The 18291-nt window shown below is 49.5% G+C and overlaps 1 protein-coding gene across 4 annotated transcripts in view; it reads left to right on the top strand.

Moving 5' to 3' along the window:
• osbp2b (oxysterol binding protein 2b) overlaps positions 1-18291 on the top strand; it is a 53074-nt gene that overhangs the window by 7227 nt on the left and 27556 nt on the right. For 3 of the 4 annotated variants that reach the window (XM_018749075.2, XM_018749078.2, XM_018749074.2), the window contains exon 2: positions 4556-4764. In XM_018749075.2, coding sequence (XP_018604591.2) covers positions 4556-4764 — 209 coding nt within the window. Of the gene's footprint in view, positions 1-434; positions 574-4555; positions 4765-18291 lie in introns of those variants that run through there. The other variant, XM_018749076.2, reaches the window with a different exon arrangement.

Below are 18291 nucleotides of genomic sequence, written 5' to 3'. Positions count from 1 at the left end.
CCATGCCGTGCCGTATGTGTTGGAGATTCTTTGCCCAGTGAGACCACAGGCACAGAGACAGCGGGAAGGCTGTGCAGATGAGGAAACGCTTGGTCCCTCATGGTGCATGTAATCCCTGTGTCGCCACGCCTTCCCACTGGGGATGAGTGTCACCTGTCACCTCCCACCCTCCCATCTGAGGGTGGGAGGTGACAGGAGGAGCCACGACAGCCAAAATACGAGCCTCAAAGCTGCTAGGCCTGTGGTTCTGACTGTCTGACAGCTTATGGTCTGGCGCTCTCCCCTGGCCGACTAATGAAATCTGTGTTCCCCAGCAAGGTTAGTGGGTCTGATGCCCCAGTGTTCTAGCAGTGGATGTGTGTCTGCTTGCATTCTCTGTTCAGGTTAATCCTGTGACTCTTGGTTTTTCTCACCTGCCGCAGGGCTGTTTTGCGCAAGCTGTTCAGAGGCAACAAGGGCCTTCGGGTCGCTCCGGGGCTGAATGCCTGACGTTCACTTCTCGGCTGCCTGCGACATTGTTTCCCGCTCCAATAAAGTCACTGTATACACCGGGTCCTCGGCTTATGGACACAGGTGGGGCCAGGAGATGGTTTGTAACTTGATTTGTTCATAAATCATTCGAGTCATCAGATCACAACGAATAACTTAATAATACTGACCTTCCTCGCCTGTGTTCATAGGTTTTGTGAAAACCTCTGATAAAAAGCTACAATGAATTAAAAATTTGCTGATTATTCCATTTTTATTAGTCTTTGGCAGAGTCGCCGTGTCATGGAGCCTGTCGTAGAAATACAGAGCACACCGGGCAGGATGTTGATCTTCCAAAATTCATAACTGGCAATTAGTAACAAGAGGACCCGGTGTACAGCCCTCTATCCGTTTTCTCTACACCCTCGTGATCACTCAAGTGGTGGACTATGGAGGAATTTTTTGAGAAATTGGCCTCTGTCGTTAACCTTGAATATCTGACATCACTGAAATGTCCCACGAAGTAAAATGTCTCAGATATCTTCTTGCAGTTCTTGTAATGGTCCGTTGCTCTAAGGTGACGACGGGATTCCCACGATGCAGTTTGGCCCAGTCTCGTCCACTGATGCTCATCCACCAGGAGCTCGACCTCAGAGGGACTGCGGTGCCACTGCTGCCTACGTGGGATTTTTTAATTTGATCCCGATGTCACGTGTGTCTTTCTGTCTGCCTGTTTGCTCGCTGCCTGCCGTCCGTGAAACGGGTGTGCGTCTCACTGCCAGCGCCTGTCCTGTGCTCGGTGATCCGACAGCCCTAATAGCTGCACCGCGAAGGTGTCGGTAACGTACTGTAATGGTGTCGGCTTTACCGGGTCGGTCTGACTGCTGTAGTGGAACACGGCATGTACTTTGCAGCACTGATCCACGCTTTTCTTATCTGCACTCCACATTCTGTTTCAGTACCTTTCTGTCTCTAGGTATGGCTGTCGTGCCCCTCTGGTGTCCTCCTGCGCTCTGTTTGCCTGTCCACCCCCGGCCGTTGCTATTTACAGCACCTCGCAGCGCGACAGCCGGACTCTGTTGCCCCTGCTGTGCCCTGTGCTCTTTACAGGCAGACAAATGGAGCTTGGAGGGGGGCCTCTCTGGACATGCTGCGAGCGCTAGGAGCTGTTGGAAAGCATCCTCGTACCTTGTCCTCCAGGAGTAGTTCTGCCATGCTAAGCAAGACTAACAGTTGACCTGCATCCTAATTTAAAACAAGCGACTGAGACGAGAAGGTCCGTAGGTCAGTAGGTCGGCACCTTCCTTGTCGTACGGGTATCCCCTCGCTGTTCGGACTCTCGGTGTCCAAAGTTCACTATTCAGATGGAAAACCTGCCGTAACAAATCCATATCTAAAAATATTTCCGAGCGCATGCTAGTGGGAATGTTAAGAGGATGCAGAGCGCGCCGCGGTCATATCTCAGCTGTTCTCCGGATAGGATCGCGTCCCGTTCTCGCATTGCTTAAACGTGCCCTGCGTTATTGCGGCCATGAGGTCAAAATGCCTTCTAAGAAAGTGGAAAAGCCTGTGGGAAAACCAGACGAGCATAAAGGCCCAGAAAGCGGGTACGTTACAGGAAAAGTTAAAGTGGTGAAGCGTGTTGAGAGAGGTGAATGCTTGATAGGCGTGAGCTTGGCCAAATCACATGGTAACTGCTTTTTTTTTTTTTTTTTTCAACTGCCTTCTTTATTTTGCTAAGTGTTAAATAATGAGGTAATTGGAGTTTTACATGCTTTATATTATGCAGAAATTCTTGCTGGGCAATGTGATTTAGTGATATTTAGGGAAATTGGTTGAGACGTTGGCTTGGACTGGGGTCGCTGGCACTGTTACTTTCCCATTCAGAGAAATGGAATACAGGCTGTCACTCTCTGAAAATTTGCTGTCTGACATATTTTAAGGGACAGATTAGGTTCGAGTAACAAAGTGCGTTTCAAAACAGACAAAGCTTAACTTTGAAACGAGGCAAGCGGTCGCTATGAATCGGATTCGACTCGGTGGCACTTCCATCCCTTGGTAAATCAGCGTAAGTAGCTGAACACTATAAGTCACTTTGGAGAAGTAATCTGAAGTGATCTTCCAGAGATCTGGGCTCAGGTGAGTGGACCGCAGTCCACTGGAATGAAGTAATAGGCGCTACGCTCCCTAATGCGGGGGGAGGGGGACAGCACCGTTTTGGTTGGATGTATTTCGTAATCGGGGAGCCACGGGAAACACTGCTGGCAGAAATTGAACGGCACTTTTAAAACCTGGATCAGAATAGACAAAGATAAAATTTCAGAGGTTGCTTCCTGCCAAATAGAATAAGGTCATTTATTTCCCATTTTGTTGATATAACCAGATTGCAGATGTTTACACAATACTGTCTTTATCTGTATAATCTCGGATCAGGGTTTTTAATGCAGTGCGTTCCGGCTCTGAATGATGTGTGTATTAATTCTTCAGCTAGAACACATTGCCTTTCAAATCCCCATCCGACGGTTAAGATGCTGGATGTGTCGAGAGTTCCCGGCGTCCCCATGATGACTCTGTCTCCTTCGCTCCTCTTCCTGTCCCAGCCCTGCTGTGTGCTGGGACTTCTGTTCCCTCCTTTTCAGCCCTGTTGTCCTGGACCCTGGGGCCCAGACACACACACACACACACACACACACACACACACACACACGTACGCATGCAGGAAAAAAATTAGGTGGATCTCAGTTTGCATGCTTTGACAGAGGTGGAAGTGCAATCATTTTTTTGGTCACATGTACATTTATTTATTGATTTAGCTGGTACTTTTCTCCAAAGTTGCTATTAATCATTTGTACAACTAGGTTAACGTTACCGGAGCAAATGAGGGAAAGTGCGGTACTACAGTAGCATTTGAGATATGAATCAGTGACCTTCAGATAAGAAGGCAGGAGCTAGAACCGGTATTCTATTAGTTCATAGCCCCTCTAGCTATATTTTAACAGTATAAACACAGAACAAAGAGAAACATGAATGCAGGGAGAGTATTCATGTTCAAAATTAAAGAGGTTTTAGGGCTTTACATATACTGCAGGTCACGATGGTTCCAATGAACGACTTGATGTCATGAATTGCAATGTTTTTTGCTACTAAATTTACTCATGAATATGGAATTTTGCAAGTAAGAATAATCTTAGTAATCATTTCCCGCTGTGTTAATTTTACAGAAACCAGGCGGTACGTCTTTGAACAGCACAGAAAAAACACTGCACGCATGAAACGGAGGGTTCTTTCCAGAACATTGGTGTATATGAGCAGTCTGCCCACAGATGTAAAGGTGTTTCTGAGCCGCTGTGGTGACAAGACTCTGTTTTTGTACAGACTTCAACTGATCCGTGATTTCTCCAACACATGCAGAACAGATTGTAGAGGCTTTCGCGTGCGGAGTGTTCCTGGTATGTTTGCGCCGGGGCTGTGTTTCCGAGTGACGCAACGGCTCCTCCGGACCTCCTCGTGTCCCATATCAGTTGTCAGCAGAGCTCATTATGATCTGCCCCCAGCCAGTTCCTGGCTTTCTCAGTGGCCTGATGTGTCTCGTCTGTCCACGTACTGCATCAGAACCCTCTCGACCGCTCCTTACCCCTTGTCTGGTGGACCTCTCCATAAGTCACACTTTCCATCAGGGTATGACTGCTGTGTTCAAGGTCCAAAAGCTGGTAAATCCATTGAGTCCAGCTTATCAGTATGGTATGCATGTCAATATTCTTCAGTCTGCTGGATATTAAAAATGTGAAGCGCAATGTGTGTTGTTCCTCTTGAATTGGACCTCCTTTGAATTCAGCATTACAGTGCTGGCAGTGTCGGCGGTAATTTACTGTGGTTGTCAAGTTAAAACACCAGGGGCATAGGATGAGTGACGAGTGAAAACGGGGCCAGCAGATTTACCGTCCCGTGTCTCAGGTTCACGTAGTCATTGAAAAGTTGCACAAGCAGGTGATAGAAGTCGCCGCTTCCCTTGTGTTTGTATGAGTCACCCTGCCGGTGTGTCTGAATCTCACTGTCTGCCTCCCTGTATGTGTGTGGGCTCTGACAGGACCCAGGCAGAGATGGCCCACACGTGCCGAGGTACCATCAACCTGGCCACGGCGCACATCGACACGGAAGATGCCTGCAACATTGTGCTGAGCAGCGGAGGGAGGACATACCACCTAAAGGCGAGTTCAGAGGTGGAGCGCCAGCGCTGGGTCACCGCCCTCGAGTTGGCCAAGGCTAAAGCCATCCGGATGATGCACGACCAGTCTGGTGAGTGCTGGTGTGGCGTGGCGTGGCGCTGCGGGACGCTGGGTGCTGAGCTGTGTGTCACGCTGAGGTTTGGAACTACGCTGAGGAGGGGCCTTGCACTGTGCAGATGTATGATTTTATATATCTGGGTATGACTGACCCCCCACTGACTGAGAAACTTGCCGAGTCCGATCGAACCTTGTAACACACGGCATTTTTTGCAGTGTCATTATTTTTTCAGCTAAAAATCTGTAAATATACATGTGTGAAAAATTGCACCCTAACTGCCTCTGTTATAAATGGGCAGATCATTAGATCCAAAAAGCTTCTAATTAGCCGATGTTCAGGAAGTGCTGCCACCTGTATGCAGGAGCCCAAACTGTCACAGACAGGTTTGTGTTAACAAAGTATATGAAAGATGACAGCAGTGAACTTGGGGAAGTCTTTGTTGCTGTTCACTAGTGAGGGAAAAGCTCTAAAGCAATTTTCAGACTCTGAAATCCATCCATCATTCCACGGTGAGAAGGGTCATCGGCGTACGGAGCGCATTAAGGCAGTGGCCATTCTGCCAAGGAGTCTTGGTGAACTGGCTCCAAGATCACACTGTGATACTTAGAGAACCTGCAAAGAACTTGAAAGCTCCATCCAAGCATGTACAAACATCTGTCAACATGGCCAAGGTTAGAGCTGACGACTCCACCTTTAGGAGAACACTGAACGAGTGTGGTTTTCGCAATTGAGTAGGCAGGAAAAAAGCCCTTTGCTCCAAAAAGAGCAGTGCGGCACGGCTTAGGGCTGCAGAATTGCACCGATGAACCACATGTCACCTGGCCAGACAAGACCAGAGTGGAGCTGTGTGCCTGAGATGTTGAAAACCAAACACCGTAAACCATCACAAGATCCCCACGCCAACAGTCAAACATGGTGCTGATTGTTTGGGGCTGTTTTTGTAGCTGCAGAACCTGGATATCCCATAATTGTTGTCCCTGCTGCACTTTGCATTTCTCGAAGAGGATCGTTTCATTTTGCTGTTCTTCACTGGCTCCGTTATGATGAAGCTCAGCGTTCCGTATCTTTTCGGGATATGCTGTGAACGGTGCGCTTCCTTCGCTGAGTGGGCGGTCTTCTGAATGGCTCGTGTTGTGTGGGCTGCTGCCACGAGGGGGTGCTGTCAACAAATCATTCTCAGTCCCAAACCTTCAGGATGCTTTTCACGCAGACCTGGAAGGGCAGTCTCCTAAAGGTCTTTACCCCCGAGAGGGGAGGGATTGTGCTCTGTGACTCCAGTCCCAGTATTTGGTGACCGTTGAACTGAGTGCTCCCGATTCCTAAAAGTATGTACCCTCCCATTATGGAGAGTCCAGAGCACAAGATATCCAAGCGGTAGCCAAACTGTTCTTCATTTTCAGCGGTTCTGTCTCTTTTATATTCCTTTTCCCTCTATAGAAGCCCCTCTGAGTGGAACTGTGCTGTTAGAAAGAGTGAAAATAAGTGACTGAGTTGGTCACGGTGTGCAGCTCCTCGGTGCCGAGACTGAAGGCTAAATTGGCCGAATTGGAGAAGTAATTAACTCTGCAACGGGCTCATGAGCTTAGGTGGGAATTCCGTCTTTTTTTTCATGGGTCGGTAAAAACGGTGCATTGGCTTCTGGCTCGGTCCCATAGTGCATTGCACTGCTTTGTGCGCACACCGGGTACGGACACTTTTACATTTATTCATTCAGCTGATGCTTTTCTCCCAAGTGACTTTGTGATTTACCTACTTGTTCAGCTGGGTAATTTTACTGGAGCAATTTTAGGGTAAGCACCTTGCTCGGGGGGTACTACAGCTGGAGGTAGGGATTGAACCTACAACCTTTGGATCTAAAGGCAGTAACTCTGACCACTATGCTACCAGCTGACTTTTAACATGGTTGCTGTGTTCTGACTCCATCCAGGGTGTACAGGACATCGATGGGGGTGTTTTGAGGTTCACGTTGTCCTTTTGTGTCTCCGCTGCCATCTCAGTGGATTCAGGCTCTCTGGAGGTCGTTGTTTCGGTTCTTCTGTTGTTTCTTACTCTGTTTGTCCAGTGTCTTCATGTGTCGGTGATGGTGATGCTCTTAAGTTTCCAAAAACATGCCCCTCTCTCTCTCTCTCTCTCTCTCTCTCTCTCTCTCTCTCTCTCTCTCTCTCTCTCTCTCTCCCCTCCACTTTTTGTTCCTGGTTGACCATTTCAAACGCTCCTTCATCCACCAAGCAAAGTTACCCAACCCCCTGAAATGGCAGGTCACGTGTTGGTTTGGAAACCAGGCCTTCTCGCTGCCAAGTCTTGCTCAGTTGAACCCGTTGGCCAGACTGGTTGCACACCGGCGTTGCTGTCGGTGCTGCGTTGACCTTCTCCACAGGAAGAGGGCAGCACGCCTCTCCAGAATGGTGTGTGCGTGGGCCTGCGGGGCAGCGCTCGGCTACAATTACACACGCTTAGGGAAGGGCTGTGCGGAGAGCAAAGCACCGGCCTGTCAGAGTACCTAAAAATAAACTTCTAAATATAAACAGTCTGTTCCCAGTGCGCTTGCAGTGCGGTCTGCGTGGTTCATCTTCACTGTCCTGTACATTTATTAATTCATGTGACGCTTTCCTGTGGTGCAACATACAGCATTTACCTGGGTACGCTTATTTACCCATTTCTGTTATCCAGCTGGGTATTTTTTACTGGAGCGATTCAGGGTAAGTACCTTGATCAAGGGTACTACAGGAGAAGTAGGTGGGGATTCAAACCTGGATCCTTTGAGTGCAAGGCAGCAGCTCTAACCACTGCGCCACCTGCTGCCCCCTTGATGGAATCTCACCCGTGAGCCCATGGTCCAGTGCCGTTTTCTTCCTGGATTTTCAGTATGTTCCTAAAGAGTTCAGCATTGGTCATGTTTGGTTGCTTGGTGGTTCTAATCATAATCAAAAGTCTGTAGGTTCTCGCTTTGGCTCTGATGAGCGATAATGAGCTCCCGCTGTCCCTCAGAGCTGCTGAGTCCCTTTCAACATTCAGCAAGGGTCTGAGAGCTCCATCACTGTCAGACGTGCTCCTTTCCTGATCTCCTAACAGCTTCACAAACGCACAGCACACCATGTGTCATCTTCACCTCTGTACTTCCTGTCAGTTCTGCATGCAGCTACTGGTGTGACAGAAACACTGTTATTGGGCTAAGTGAGAATCATGTGTCTGAAGCTCTTTGTTGATACACTTTTGTTTCCACGAGGCGGTGTCACTACCCCACCCCCCGGGTTTTATATCAGCCGTCCACTCAGAACCCCAAGTGTCTCATGCCGGTCCTCCGTCTGTGTGACACCTCACCAGCCAGGTACACAGTCGCTCACTCACGTCACATGAGATTCCGGGGGCATTAGGGTTAGGGTTTGTGTCCCTGAATACACACAGTGAGGAAGTGTGTGACAGTCATACCTCTGTGCGTGTTACTGAGACGGCGACTGTGAACAAGAGCGAGGGTTAGGGATTGATCAGTGTGCTTGTTTAAAACCACTAAGAGGAGTTTGCTGTACGGCACCCCCCCCCCCCCCGTGCATGCGCTCGCGCTCTCTCTCTCTCTCTCTCTCTCTCTCTCTCTTTCTCTCCCTCCCTCCATCCCCCCCTTGCTCCCTCTGTCAGCCCCTGGCACCATGTCTCTGTGACAAAAGGCTCTCTGTAGCAGGGCAGCACGGTGCTCTCCAACCATTTTCGCTCATCCACCAGCACTGGGAGCAGTGGCCCACAGGGGAGTGGGGGTGGGGGAGCACACTCCTCTGCCTGTCTCAGGACCTCGATCAGCGAGGACGGTAAACGCATGAGGAGGAGAGCGACGCAGCGCAGCCCCATCCTCCTTGTGTGAGTCACAGGTTTGTTGTCTTTCAGGAGCTTCATTGAAAGCGAGCGTCTGCTGGGGTTGATAGGACTGTGTGTGTGTGGGGTATGGTGTTTGGGAGTTCGGAGCACACCGGCATGCCTTTCTTTCCAGTCTGTGTTTTCGTGTTGCTGGAGTGTCAGGCTGCTCACACTCTTCAGGCTCTCTCTTCGCACCTCTACAGCTCCGTGTCGCTTGCAATGCCGTCTGCAAACAAAGTCCGTCGCCTTCCCCCTCTTCGCCTGTCCTTTTTGCTTTGTCTCACCTTCCATTCCCTGCACCTCGCTGCGTTACTTAGAATTCGAACCCGAGTTCTACACTCGCTCAGGTTAATCCTGTAGGACTGTGGCAGAACTCAGCTGGTCAGAGAATAGCCTGTCTCTGTCTGTCTGTCCACTTCGGCTGCAAATGTGGCTTCTTAGTTTGTCCCACTTGGACGCAGGTGTGACTGACACAGTCGGGTGTGTGTGTCCGGGAGGCGCGTGCCGCTACACCCAGGAAAATCAGCAGAATCTCCGTCTGCCCTCAGACAACGTCTGTGTCAGGATTACCGCTGTAAACAGGGTTACCGGCGCTCCTGCTCTTTTGGGGTCACGTGCTCACGGTGAGATGCTCTGTCAGGCCACGCCTACCGCCGTCTTGTCGCATGTCGTATGTTACAAACGGTGATATGCTGTGACGGGACGCAGCCCGGTGGGTCATGTGTTAGGTTTCTGTCGTGTGTTGCGCTCCGCTGTACCACAGTATTTCTGTGGTAAAGAGTGCTGTGACTGTCAGGGAGGCACTGAGCTCTGTGATGCTTTCGGCAGTTTGCCGCTCCATTTATTGTGCGCTCTGCCCCTTGCTGGACCGCTTCGTTCGTTTTGTTTCTTCGTTCAGTACTTCCCTTCTTCCTTGAGACGTGTTCGTTGTTTGACTGTTCTCTGCCCTGTGTAACGTTTGTTCTGCAGGTTCCCTTTCCGTTTCTCACACAGTCTGAAAGCATGGTTCCGTCTAGATCTCCTGGGGGAGGAGGGCGCCGTCATCCTGTCCCTCCCCCTCCTCCTCCTCCTCCTCCTCCTTTCTGTTGCAGCGCCACAGTCCCGGTGCTGAGATCATCTCCGTTTCCAAGTGACTTGTGTTTCTCCCACTGCTCACCCCGTTCCCACCGACCGCACAAGGTATGAAGGACTGTTGACTGCAGTGCTCGCCTCTGAAAGGTACTCTGAGGAGAAGGGGCCAAAAAGGGCCTACGACGGTGGCGCTCGCTCCTCATCGCCAGAGCTGGCCACCACGTGTCTCACACACCCTGTCACACTCCCAGCTTCTCTGCCACACCTTCTTACTGTCTCTTCAGTGACCTGGTCACGTGCTGAGTGGAACATCTGGACATCGGTGCAGTCTCAACGCTTGGTAGCACGGTCAGTAATGTGGTATTCTTACCCCCCTCCGTTGATTTGTACTTTAGGTGTTTACGGCAGGCTGCCAGGGACCCGGTTGAGGAAGAACACCCTAGAGAGTGGTGTTGGTGTGAAACCTGTGCTTGGGAGGGGGGGTTAAGTGCACCTCCTTCACACTCTACATCTCAGTGATCAGATCACTTGTTGTTACACTGGTTCCTAATTGGATTGCGGTCCCGTGGCTTACCGAGATCAGCTGTCATCTGCAGGCGATTAATGGCGCTGGTAAAGTCTCTACTAATCCTGACAAATGGCATCCGCGGTATGGTCAAGCCTGGTCATGTACTTGGCAGTGTCGAACAGCGAGCAGGACTGGTGGAAGGTGGCCTGTGCTTGTGGACCTGGGCTTTTAGGTGCCCGCGTGTTATCTGAAGAAGGATATGCTCCAGAGACCGCTGTCGCACAATGCTGACTGCATTCATTGATCAGCTTCTCTCCGGACCTGCCACTGGGAGAGGGAATACACACTTTTTTAAACACACTTTCACAGCAGACTGAGGTGTCCCACACTGTTGGACACTGTGATTTGGTGACTGCTTTGCGCAGCACGCGCAAGTAGGGCATTTGCTCCCATCCCCCACAGCCGCTGCTGCCATCTGGCCCCAGTAAACACACTGCACCCCCCTCCCATCTCGCATAATCCCTCTTGTGACCCAGAAGATTTTCACCAACCCAAGTGCCAGTTTCCGTGAGTTAATTCGTTTACCTTCAACTTAAATACGGTCCTCCTTTTGTCAGTAGTACAGTGGCGCCGCGGGTAGCGCAGCAGGTCAGGGCACATTGGGGGTTGGTTCTTGTTCTGTGTGTGTGTGTGTGTGGAGTCCACTTCTGCATTTTCTGCCCGTGTTCTCAAATGAAACGCATGTATGGAAGAAGGACGCTGTAAACGACATGGTTTCTCGAGCATGGTCAACATGGCTTTGTGGTCAACAGTGAACAGTAGAAACGCACAATGTTCTAGAGGACATGGAGTAGCTCCCCCCCCCCGGTGGGATGACAGCTAAATGAGGTTTTGTGGTTCGTTTTCTGCTCGCGTTTCCCCAAAGTTGCCAGATTTGTTCTCATGCTAAAGGGAGGTTTAACCACTTCTGTGCAGAGCTTCTGCTGGAGGGTTTGGCTCACGACTCTGGGATGTCGAGCTTCGTCTCTTGTGCACCGTTCGCAACACAGAGCTATGTTTCTCCTGTTGAGCAAACACGCTGTCGGTTTGTCTGAAGATCTATCTGTCCCTCTGTTTGTGTGTGCCTGTCCATCCATCTCCTTCTACATCTGTCTCAGTCTATATTGTACTGAAAGTTTTCCATTGTGTTTTATGGAAAGAGCCCCCTTTGTCACCCCATCCCCTGCCATTTGCTCTCGTGCGTGTCGCTGTCCTGAGCTGAGCCACGCACGGGCTGAAGGTCTCGAGGTTCTCTCTGCATCCTGCTCACATTAGACCCTCCTTTGCGGTGCTGGCTGCCCAGCGTTGGAATCTGTACGAGCGAAGTGTGAATTCGCGCTCGCTCTCTGCCCCTGAGCGAGTGCAAAAGCCGACAGCAGGGACGGAGCTGCCACTTGGACCTCGTTCACAGAAAAGTGCGACAGGCACCTGGGAATCCCAACAGGAGGGGTGTTTGTGTTGGTTCGGCACCACCTACACACATGGTTTGTGGGATTTGAGACAGGAGGTTGTGCTTCACAGTCAAAAGGAGAATGTGGCGCAGCTGCGCTCGAAATGCACCTCCAAAATCGATGGTGAGCCTCATGTCCAAGCGCTCCGATTAAGTTTTAAGAGATTAGATGTTTAAGCCGTTCAGAGCTTAGCGCGGTACCTGTTTGGTAACTAATACTCATAAGTGGTAAAGTGTTCATTTGTTTGGCTGAAAAAACCCTTCTGGTTTATGTTTGAGTCCCCGACGCACTTTGTACTAGGGGAGTAATCCCAGAAATGAGCATGAACGTTGGCAATCTTCTCGTTCATAATAACAACATGCTTTACTGTCCACAGCACCTTGAAAAGTGCTTTACTGTAAGGAGGAGGATGTGTGGGGGGTAAAACAGTGGTATGACAAAGAACAGATTTATGGCAAAGTAATTGGCAATAAATGGTCACCAAAATGAAGCAATAAGATAATGAATGAGAACTTTATTAATGCAGAGGGACGTCGCACAAGACTCCAATGGCAAACACAGAACGGCATAATGACCAAGATAATTTTTACTCAGCTGAGGTCTGACGACATATCTTGCTGAAGAATATTGCTGCAGGAAGTGGAATTCAGTCATGTGATCTCGAAGTCCGGAGGTGACGGCTCTAACCAGCGCGCCCCCAGCTGCTCAGGAAGAGGACACGCTGAGGACTCATCATTGAGCCCAACATCTGTGGGCACCACTAAGCCGAGGACCTGTAGACCAGTGTGTTTCTGAAGGAACTCCTCTGAGCCCACTGCAAGCTCCTTGGAAAGGATGTTTTGAGAACAGGGGTGTTTTCCTTCTTGCGAGAAGCAATTTTAATTTAATTTTTTAATTAATAAATGAGAATCACTTTTACTTTTTCATGCTTTTTCATTTCACCTGAACACGTCTCACCATCTTGGGAGTGAAACATGTGGTCTGTGTGTGGCGTGTTCTGCCTGGTGATTCCTTGGGGTGGTCACCGAGGGGCTTGGGTGGGGCTTCCCAGTACACCTTGATCTCTCTCAGGAGTGTGTGTGTGTGACTGAGTGTGTTTAAATCCACAAGCAGAGTGCACACAAAGCAGTGTCTTGGTCACCTGGACCAGTTTGTCAGGGTTCACTTGTCAACCTCTGTCTTCTGTACATTGGAGTTATAAGATATTAGCAATTGCTTTAAACAGAAATAAATGTGTTGAAGTCCTTCCCCAAGTTTCTGCAGACGACATGAACGTGAGCAGAGTGTTTTCCGTTGATGGACACCGAGCGCAATAAAGTCTCAGCTATACAGCGTTTATGTGGAAACCAAACATCCACGACATGTACATTTGAGCGCAAATCAAACTTTTCAGTCCAAGAGCGATATGAATGGGAAGGTCACGTTGTTGCTCGTTGGTGCTTTCTGTGGTTTTTCACTGCGGATGCAAATGGTCACGTTCAGCAAGGGCATCACAAAAGGCCCGGGTTTTAATGAGCCTCCCGCTGGATGGGATCATTAACTCCCTTACTCTCTGCTAGAGAACACAGGGAAGGAAGAGGTCACCAGTCGAGTGCAGGGTTTTGCTGGAATGTAAGGGTTAACTGGTGCGTGTGAGTGTGTGAGTGTGAGAGAGAGAGGCTGGGGGCAGAGCAGCCATGAAGATAACGGGTAAAGACTGATATCAGTTGGCGCAGCGCAGGGTCACCTTTGAATGCAGCTTGCTCTGTATACACCAGCTGGAAATGTGGAAATGGTGTGTGAGTGTGTGAGCATGCGCAGTGACGGGTTCTCTGGGGATACACCCTGCTCCATGGTGGTGATGTGCCCTCAGCCAGTTCAGTTTGGCGGTCCGCTGTGGACCTTAGCAGGAGGATGGAGAGACACACTCACACACTTTGCCTTTGCTCCCCGACATCACCTCCACAATGGACACACGCACTCCCCGCGGGGGGTTCGTCTCACCGCGTTGACTTGTGTTACCTGGTGGGTGAGGAGGGGCTGGAGAACAGAGAGGAAAAAATACATTGTGGGCTGACTCCTATGGATGACGCCTTGATTGCTGACTGCATGAGTGCTGTTACTGAAACCACCACCCCCACATTGCACTGCACCGAGAGAAGGACTGAGGCAGCGCGTGGAGTACAGTGCGCTCTGTGTGTGTGTGTGTGTGTGTGTGTGTGTGTGTGTGTGTGTGTGTGTGTGTGTGTGAGAGAGAGAGAGAGACTGAGGAAGACTGGGTTGTGAGGGGGAGTGTCTCCCGTGTGTGTGTTTGTGGGGGAGCGTGCACGCCGGATGCTGAATAAGGAGTGCCAGTGAGCTGGTGCACCCCCACCCCCGCGGCACACAGAGGCCTGCAGAGCGAGGATGGATGGCCGGGGGTGCTGGGAACCTGCGACGCTGCGCTCCTTCTGCAGCTCCAGCTGCCTCAGTACTTTTCAGAAGGGTCAGTACAGGGGGAAGGGCTGCCCCGAGCTCCGCCTCTCCTCACCCCCCATCGCAGGGGTTGCCGCCTTTGCCTCCATCCAAGTTCTTCTCATTGCACTCACCTGGGGAGCCATTCATCTCACGTCCCTCGGTGTCATCTGCTTCCGTTGCATCCTGCTGAAGTTGCCAAGGTGCTGCATGGCTGCCCCTCCCCCCCCTCCCCCCAGGGCAGATGGGGTGTTGCTTGTTCACGCTTTGATGGGCGTCAGGTGTGTTGGATTCACCTCCCTGCAGCCTCTCACTCTTCCTCTCGGTCTCACTCTCTCACACACAATTGCTTTCTTAGTCCTCCAGTGCATGTCAGTTACACAGTGCAGTGTTGTGTGTGTGTGCGTGTGCGTGTGCGTGTGCACACGCGCGCACGCATGCTCCTGGGTCTGCGTACGCCCGCCTGCCTGCCCCGTGCAGGAGTTCTTGAGGACGCTATGTGTAATGACACTGGTCCTGTGGGGTGTCTTCAGTGAAATAAGAAGGTGCTGCTTCCACTCATTTGTGCGCTTCGTGATTTCCCCACCATGTGTCCATGTGTTCATTTTATCAAAGCAATAAACATCTCCAAAATCAATACAAAAAGTGCATGGCACGAGCAGAAGAAGAGATTAGGGTGGAGATTCATGATTCTAGAGTACAGTCCATCTGTCACATACCATGGTATAAACAAGCGTATAATACACAAATAGCTGCATATAGTAATTTTTTTTAACAGTTAACATATTACCCGTTTATGAGCACGCAGGAGATCAGAAAAGTGGGTCTGAGAGATGAGCTTTGAGACCCTTCCTGAATGTAGAGAGAGATTCAGCAGTTCTGAGTGACAAGAGCTCATTCGACCACATTTAAGCCAGAACCAAAATGTTTGTGCTTTTGATTTTTGAGCCTCCTGTGTGTAGGACAAGAGCTGGAGGAGTGTTCACTGCTACTGTGATCTCTCGTGAAAGACACTCCGCCATCCAAAATTCAGGCACTTAGTGGCTGGTGTGTGGTTTTCTGGAGTCATGCTGGGTGATGCCGGTGAGTTACCGATACGTCAGTCCTGCAGTCATAGTCATCTTCGTTGGGATCCTGCTGGAGATCCTCTGGCTATCAAGGCTCTTTCACTACTCTGCTGTTTCTGCTACTCTGCTATTGTGTCCTTTACTTTACTCCCCTCTGTGTCTCCATGTGCCCCAAGAGATTTTTCCACATATAGGGCTCTTTGAGCCATTTTCTCTGAGGTTTGCCTGATGGTGGGTTGGGAAAACAAAGCTGTTTCTTGCTCTCTGTGTGTGTGTGTGTGTGTGTGTGTGTGTGTGTGTGTGTGTGTGTGTGTGTGGGAGAGAGAGAGAAAGAGCACCCTCATGCCATATTAAGGAATACATTAGATGTGCCCTTGTGAAAACCATATAGAGCATGTACACGTGTTTCCAATGTATGTTCAACAAAAAGGGCCTGATAGGCAAAGAGGATTGAAAATGGGGTGCCTGGCCCTTTAAGAGTACTAAATTAAAAGACTGAGGTATATAAGAATATTATCTATAGTAGAATAAGAACTCTGCTTTATTTAGCCAGCAAAACTGTCTGAGAATTTTGTGTTTGATCAAAAAAGTTTGTAAATTCAAATTTAAAATTTAAAAAAATAGATTTAAAAGCAAAACTTTCAAGCAGTTGTCACTTCTTTGATCAGTTTTCTCATATTGTTTTCATTGTAGGCTTTTCACCATTTTTCTATGTCTTAAGGTTTTCTTCGTTAGGGTTTTGGAAGCCTTTTGAGGTGGCAATAGGAGACCAATCTGACAGGGTTTTATAGGTTATTGACAAATAAACTCATGCACAAAAGACAAAGTGTGAGAAGGGAGGTAATCTAACATAGCTGGTTTATTGGGGTAGCAGGAACAGTTCAGGTTCAGACCTTTCTTTAGGGTGTAACAGCAGGTCTCTTCCACAGTCCACCAACCTTCAGGTGATAAGTTCCTGTCTTTAAACAATGTAGTATTTTTTTAGGTTTCTTTTTTTAAAAAAAATTTGGTACATATTTTTTCAGGAAAGATTGTCAAGCAAAGGGGGGTACAGTGGTGCAGCGGGTTTGACTGGGTCCTGCTCTCTGGTGGGTCTGGAGTTCAAGTCCCGGTTGGGGTGCTTTGTGATGGACTGGCGTCTCGCCCTGAGTGTGTCCCCTCCCCCCCAGCCTTACACCCTATGTTGCCGGGTTAGGCTCCGGCTCGCTGTGACCCTGCTCGGGACAAGAGGCTTCAGTGCGTGTGTGTGCGCGTGCGTGTGCGTGCGTGCGAGAGAGAGAGTTGTCAAGCATACCTGTTCAACTTGTGTGCAGCAAAAAAGGTCAACCAGTACTGACAGATGGCTATCGCAAGTAGTAAGGGTTGTTTTGAGATTGTCAGAAGAGTGGAGAAGGAGAAGGTATAGAAGAAGCAAACGGAAGGTGAACAAGCTGTAGGTGATCCTTCTACAGCTGCCAGTTTTGGGTGGTGAGCAAACTGCCACCTCTCCATCACCCTACCACTCTTTCCTAGTTGATGTGTAGTTTTTATTTGCTCTTCAAGGTAAATAACATACAACTTACATTATTTCTTAAATTCTTTATAATTATCCTTTAATTTTTTTTTATTATTATGTTTTCGTTGGGTATTTGTGACTTTGTGTAATGTGTGTGTGTGTGTGTGTATAAAAGGGATAAAGGAGCTGCAGGTTAGCACTAATACTCTGGGCAGGGCCCTGTATTAGCCCTTCTTATGTATGCTGTCGTAAATTCTCTTGCTTGAGGACTTAAACGTTCTTGCTGACCCAGATGTATGCCTAAGGCACCTTAGGTCACCCCAACCCTGCTCTTCACAGTCTTCTTGGTGGGCGAGAGAGAGTTCGCTTTGCTGCACTGTTGCCTCCCATCCCATGGAGCTGTCCAGGATGCTGACATTTCCACGGTTATTCATTCACCAGTCGCATTTCTTCCAAACAACATACAACTCGGAGTAAACAATAGGTGAAAAGGTACAGATACAGACCATTCCAATACCACGTTTTTTGCTGGTGTACATCGCACGAGTAGCTGTATATAGAATCATCTAGAACAGACAGAATATAATACTGAAAAGATCAGTTGGCTTGAATGAAAATGTGTGGTCACACACATACTGTGGCAGATGTTGAATCAGTTCATTGTGTGAGCGGATGTTTCCACAGGGCTATGCTCTGAATGCGGAAGATACCCCCCGATGCATCTCCTCCTCCATCCTCTGCCTGCCTGTCACTGGCATCGCAATTAAAGTTGGGAACCAGAGTCGGAGTCATCGCCAGGACGTCTTCCTGGGATCGAGGGAGAGCCACCTGTCAGGGAGGCATCCCTTTCATGGCCCTAGAAGGCACCACCGCGTGTCATAATTACTGCCGAGCTGCTCTTTCATCTAGGTTCGAAAGCGCAAGTGAGGAACGGAGGCAGCTGAAGCAGCATCCTGGCTTCACGGAAGATGGTTCTGAAGTAACAATTTGTTACTGTTGCTTTCTCCGCTTAATTGGAGATGAAGACCCTTGTGAGTCTGCTGCCCGTGGCATGGCGGTGCAGGGAACCTTCACAAGGCACATCCCTACATGGAGCTTAGCCCCAGTGGGGTGTTAGAGCTGCAGCAGGATGACGAGCAGGTGAAGCCTTCCTTGAAGGAGGATGGTGGTGGACACATAGTGAAAGGGTGACTGTTAGGTTGAGCGCATGCTCATGGCCTGTGTTTACAGCACGTCTGCGATGCCATGAGTACCGGGTCGGAGTATTAGGGCAGTACAAGCTGCCACACGGGTCGCTTCGGTCCAGCTCAAGGCAGATGGTGTGAACGTTTGAAATGCAGAGCTCTTAAAGAGGCTGAGATCGGTGAACTTCTGTTTTTTTTCTCTGTGCCACATTGACGCTTGTTACTGAACTCCCCTCTCTCCCCAGTCTTTGTTTCTTGGTTTTTAATCCACCGTCTCCTCCATTCGTCTCATAGTGTGTGTACATCTCAGGAGGGTTTGGCAGGGCACAGCAATTACTTAGCAGGATTACATCCTGAAAGAACACTCCTCATTCTCTCTGTCGTCTGTCTGTCCTCCCCGCCATGAATTTCTCTCTCTCACACACACACAGAGACACAGACACAG

The sequence above is a fragment of the Scleropages formosus genome, chromosome 19 (genome assembly GCF_900964775.1).
Source record: "Scleropages formosus chromosome 19, fSclFor1.1, whole genome shotgun sequence".
Lineage (NCBI taxonomy): Eukaryota > Metazoa > Chordata > Actinopteri > Osteoglossiformes > Osteoglossidae > Scleropages > Scleropages formosus.
The sequence above is the reverse complement of the archived record's forward strand: the minus strand, read 5'-3'. Positions and strand labels throughout refer to the sequence as shown.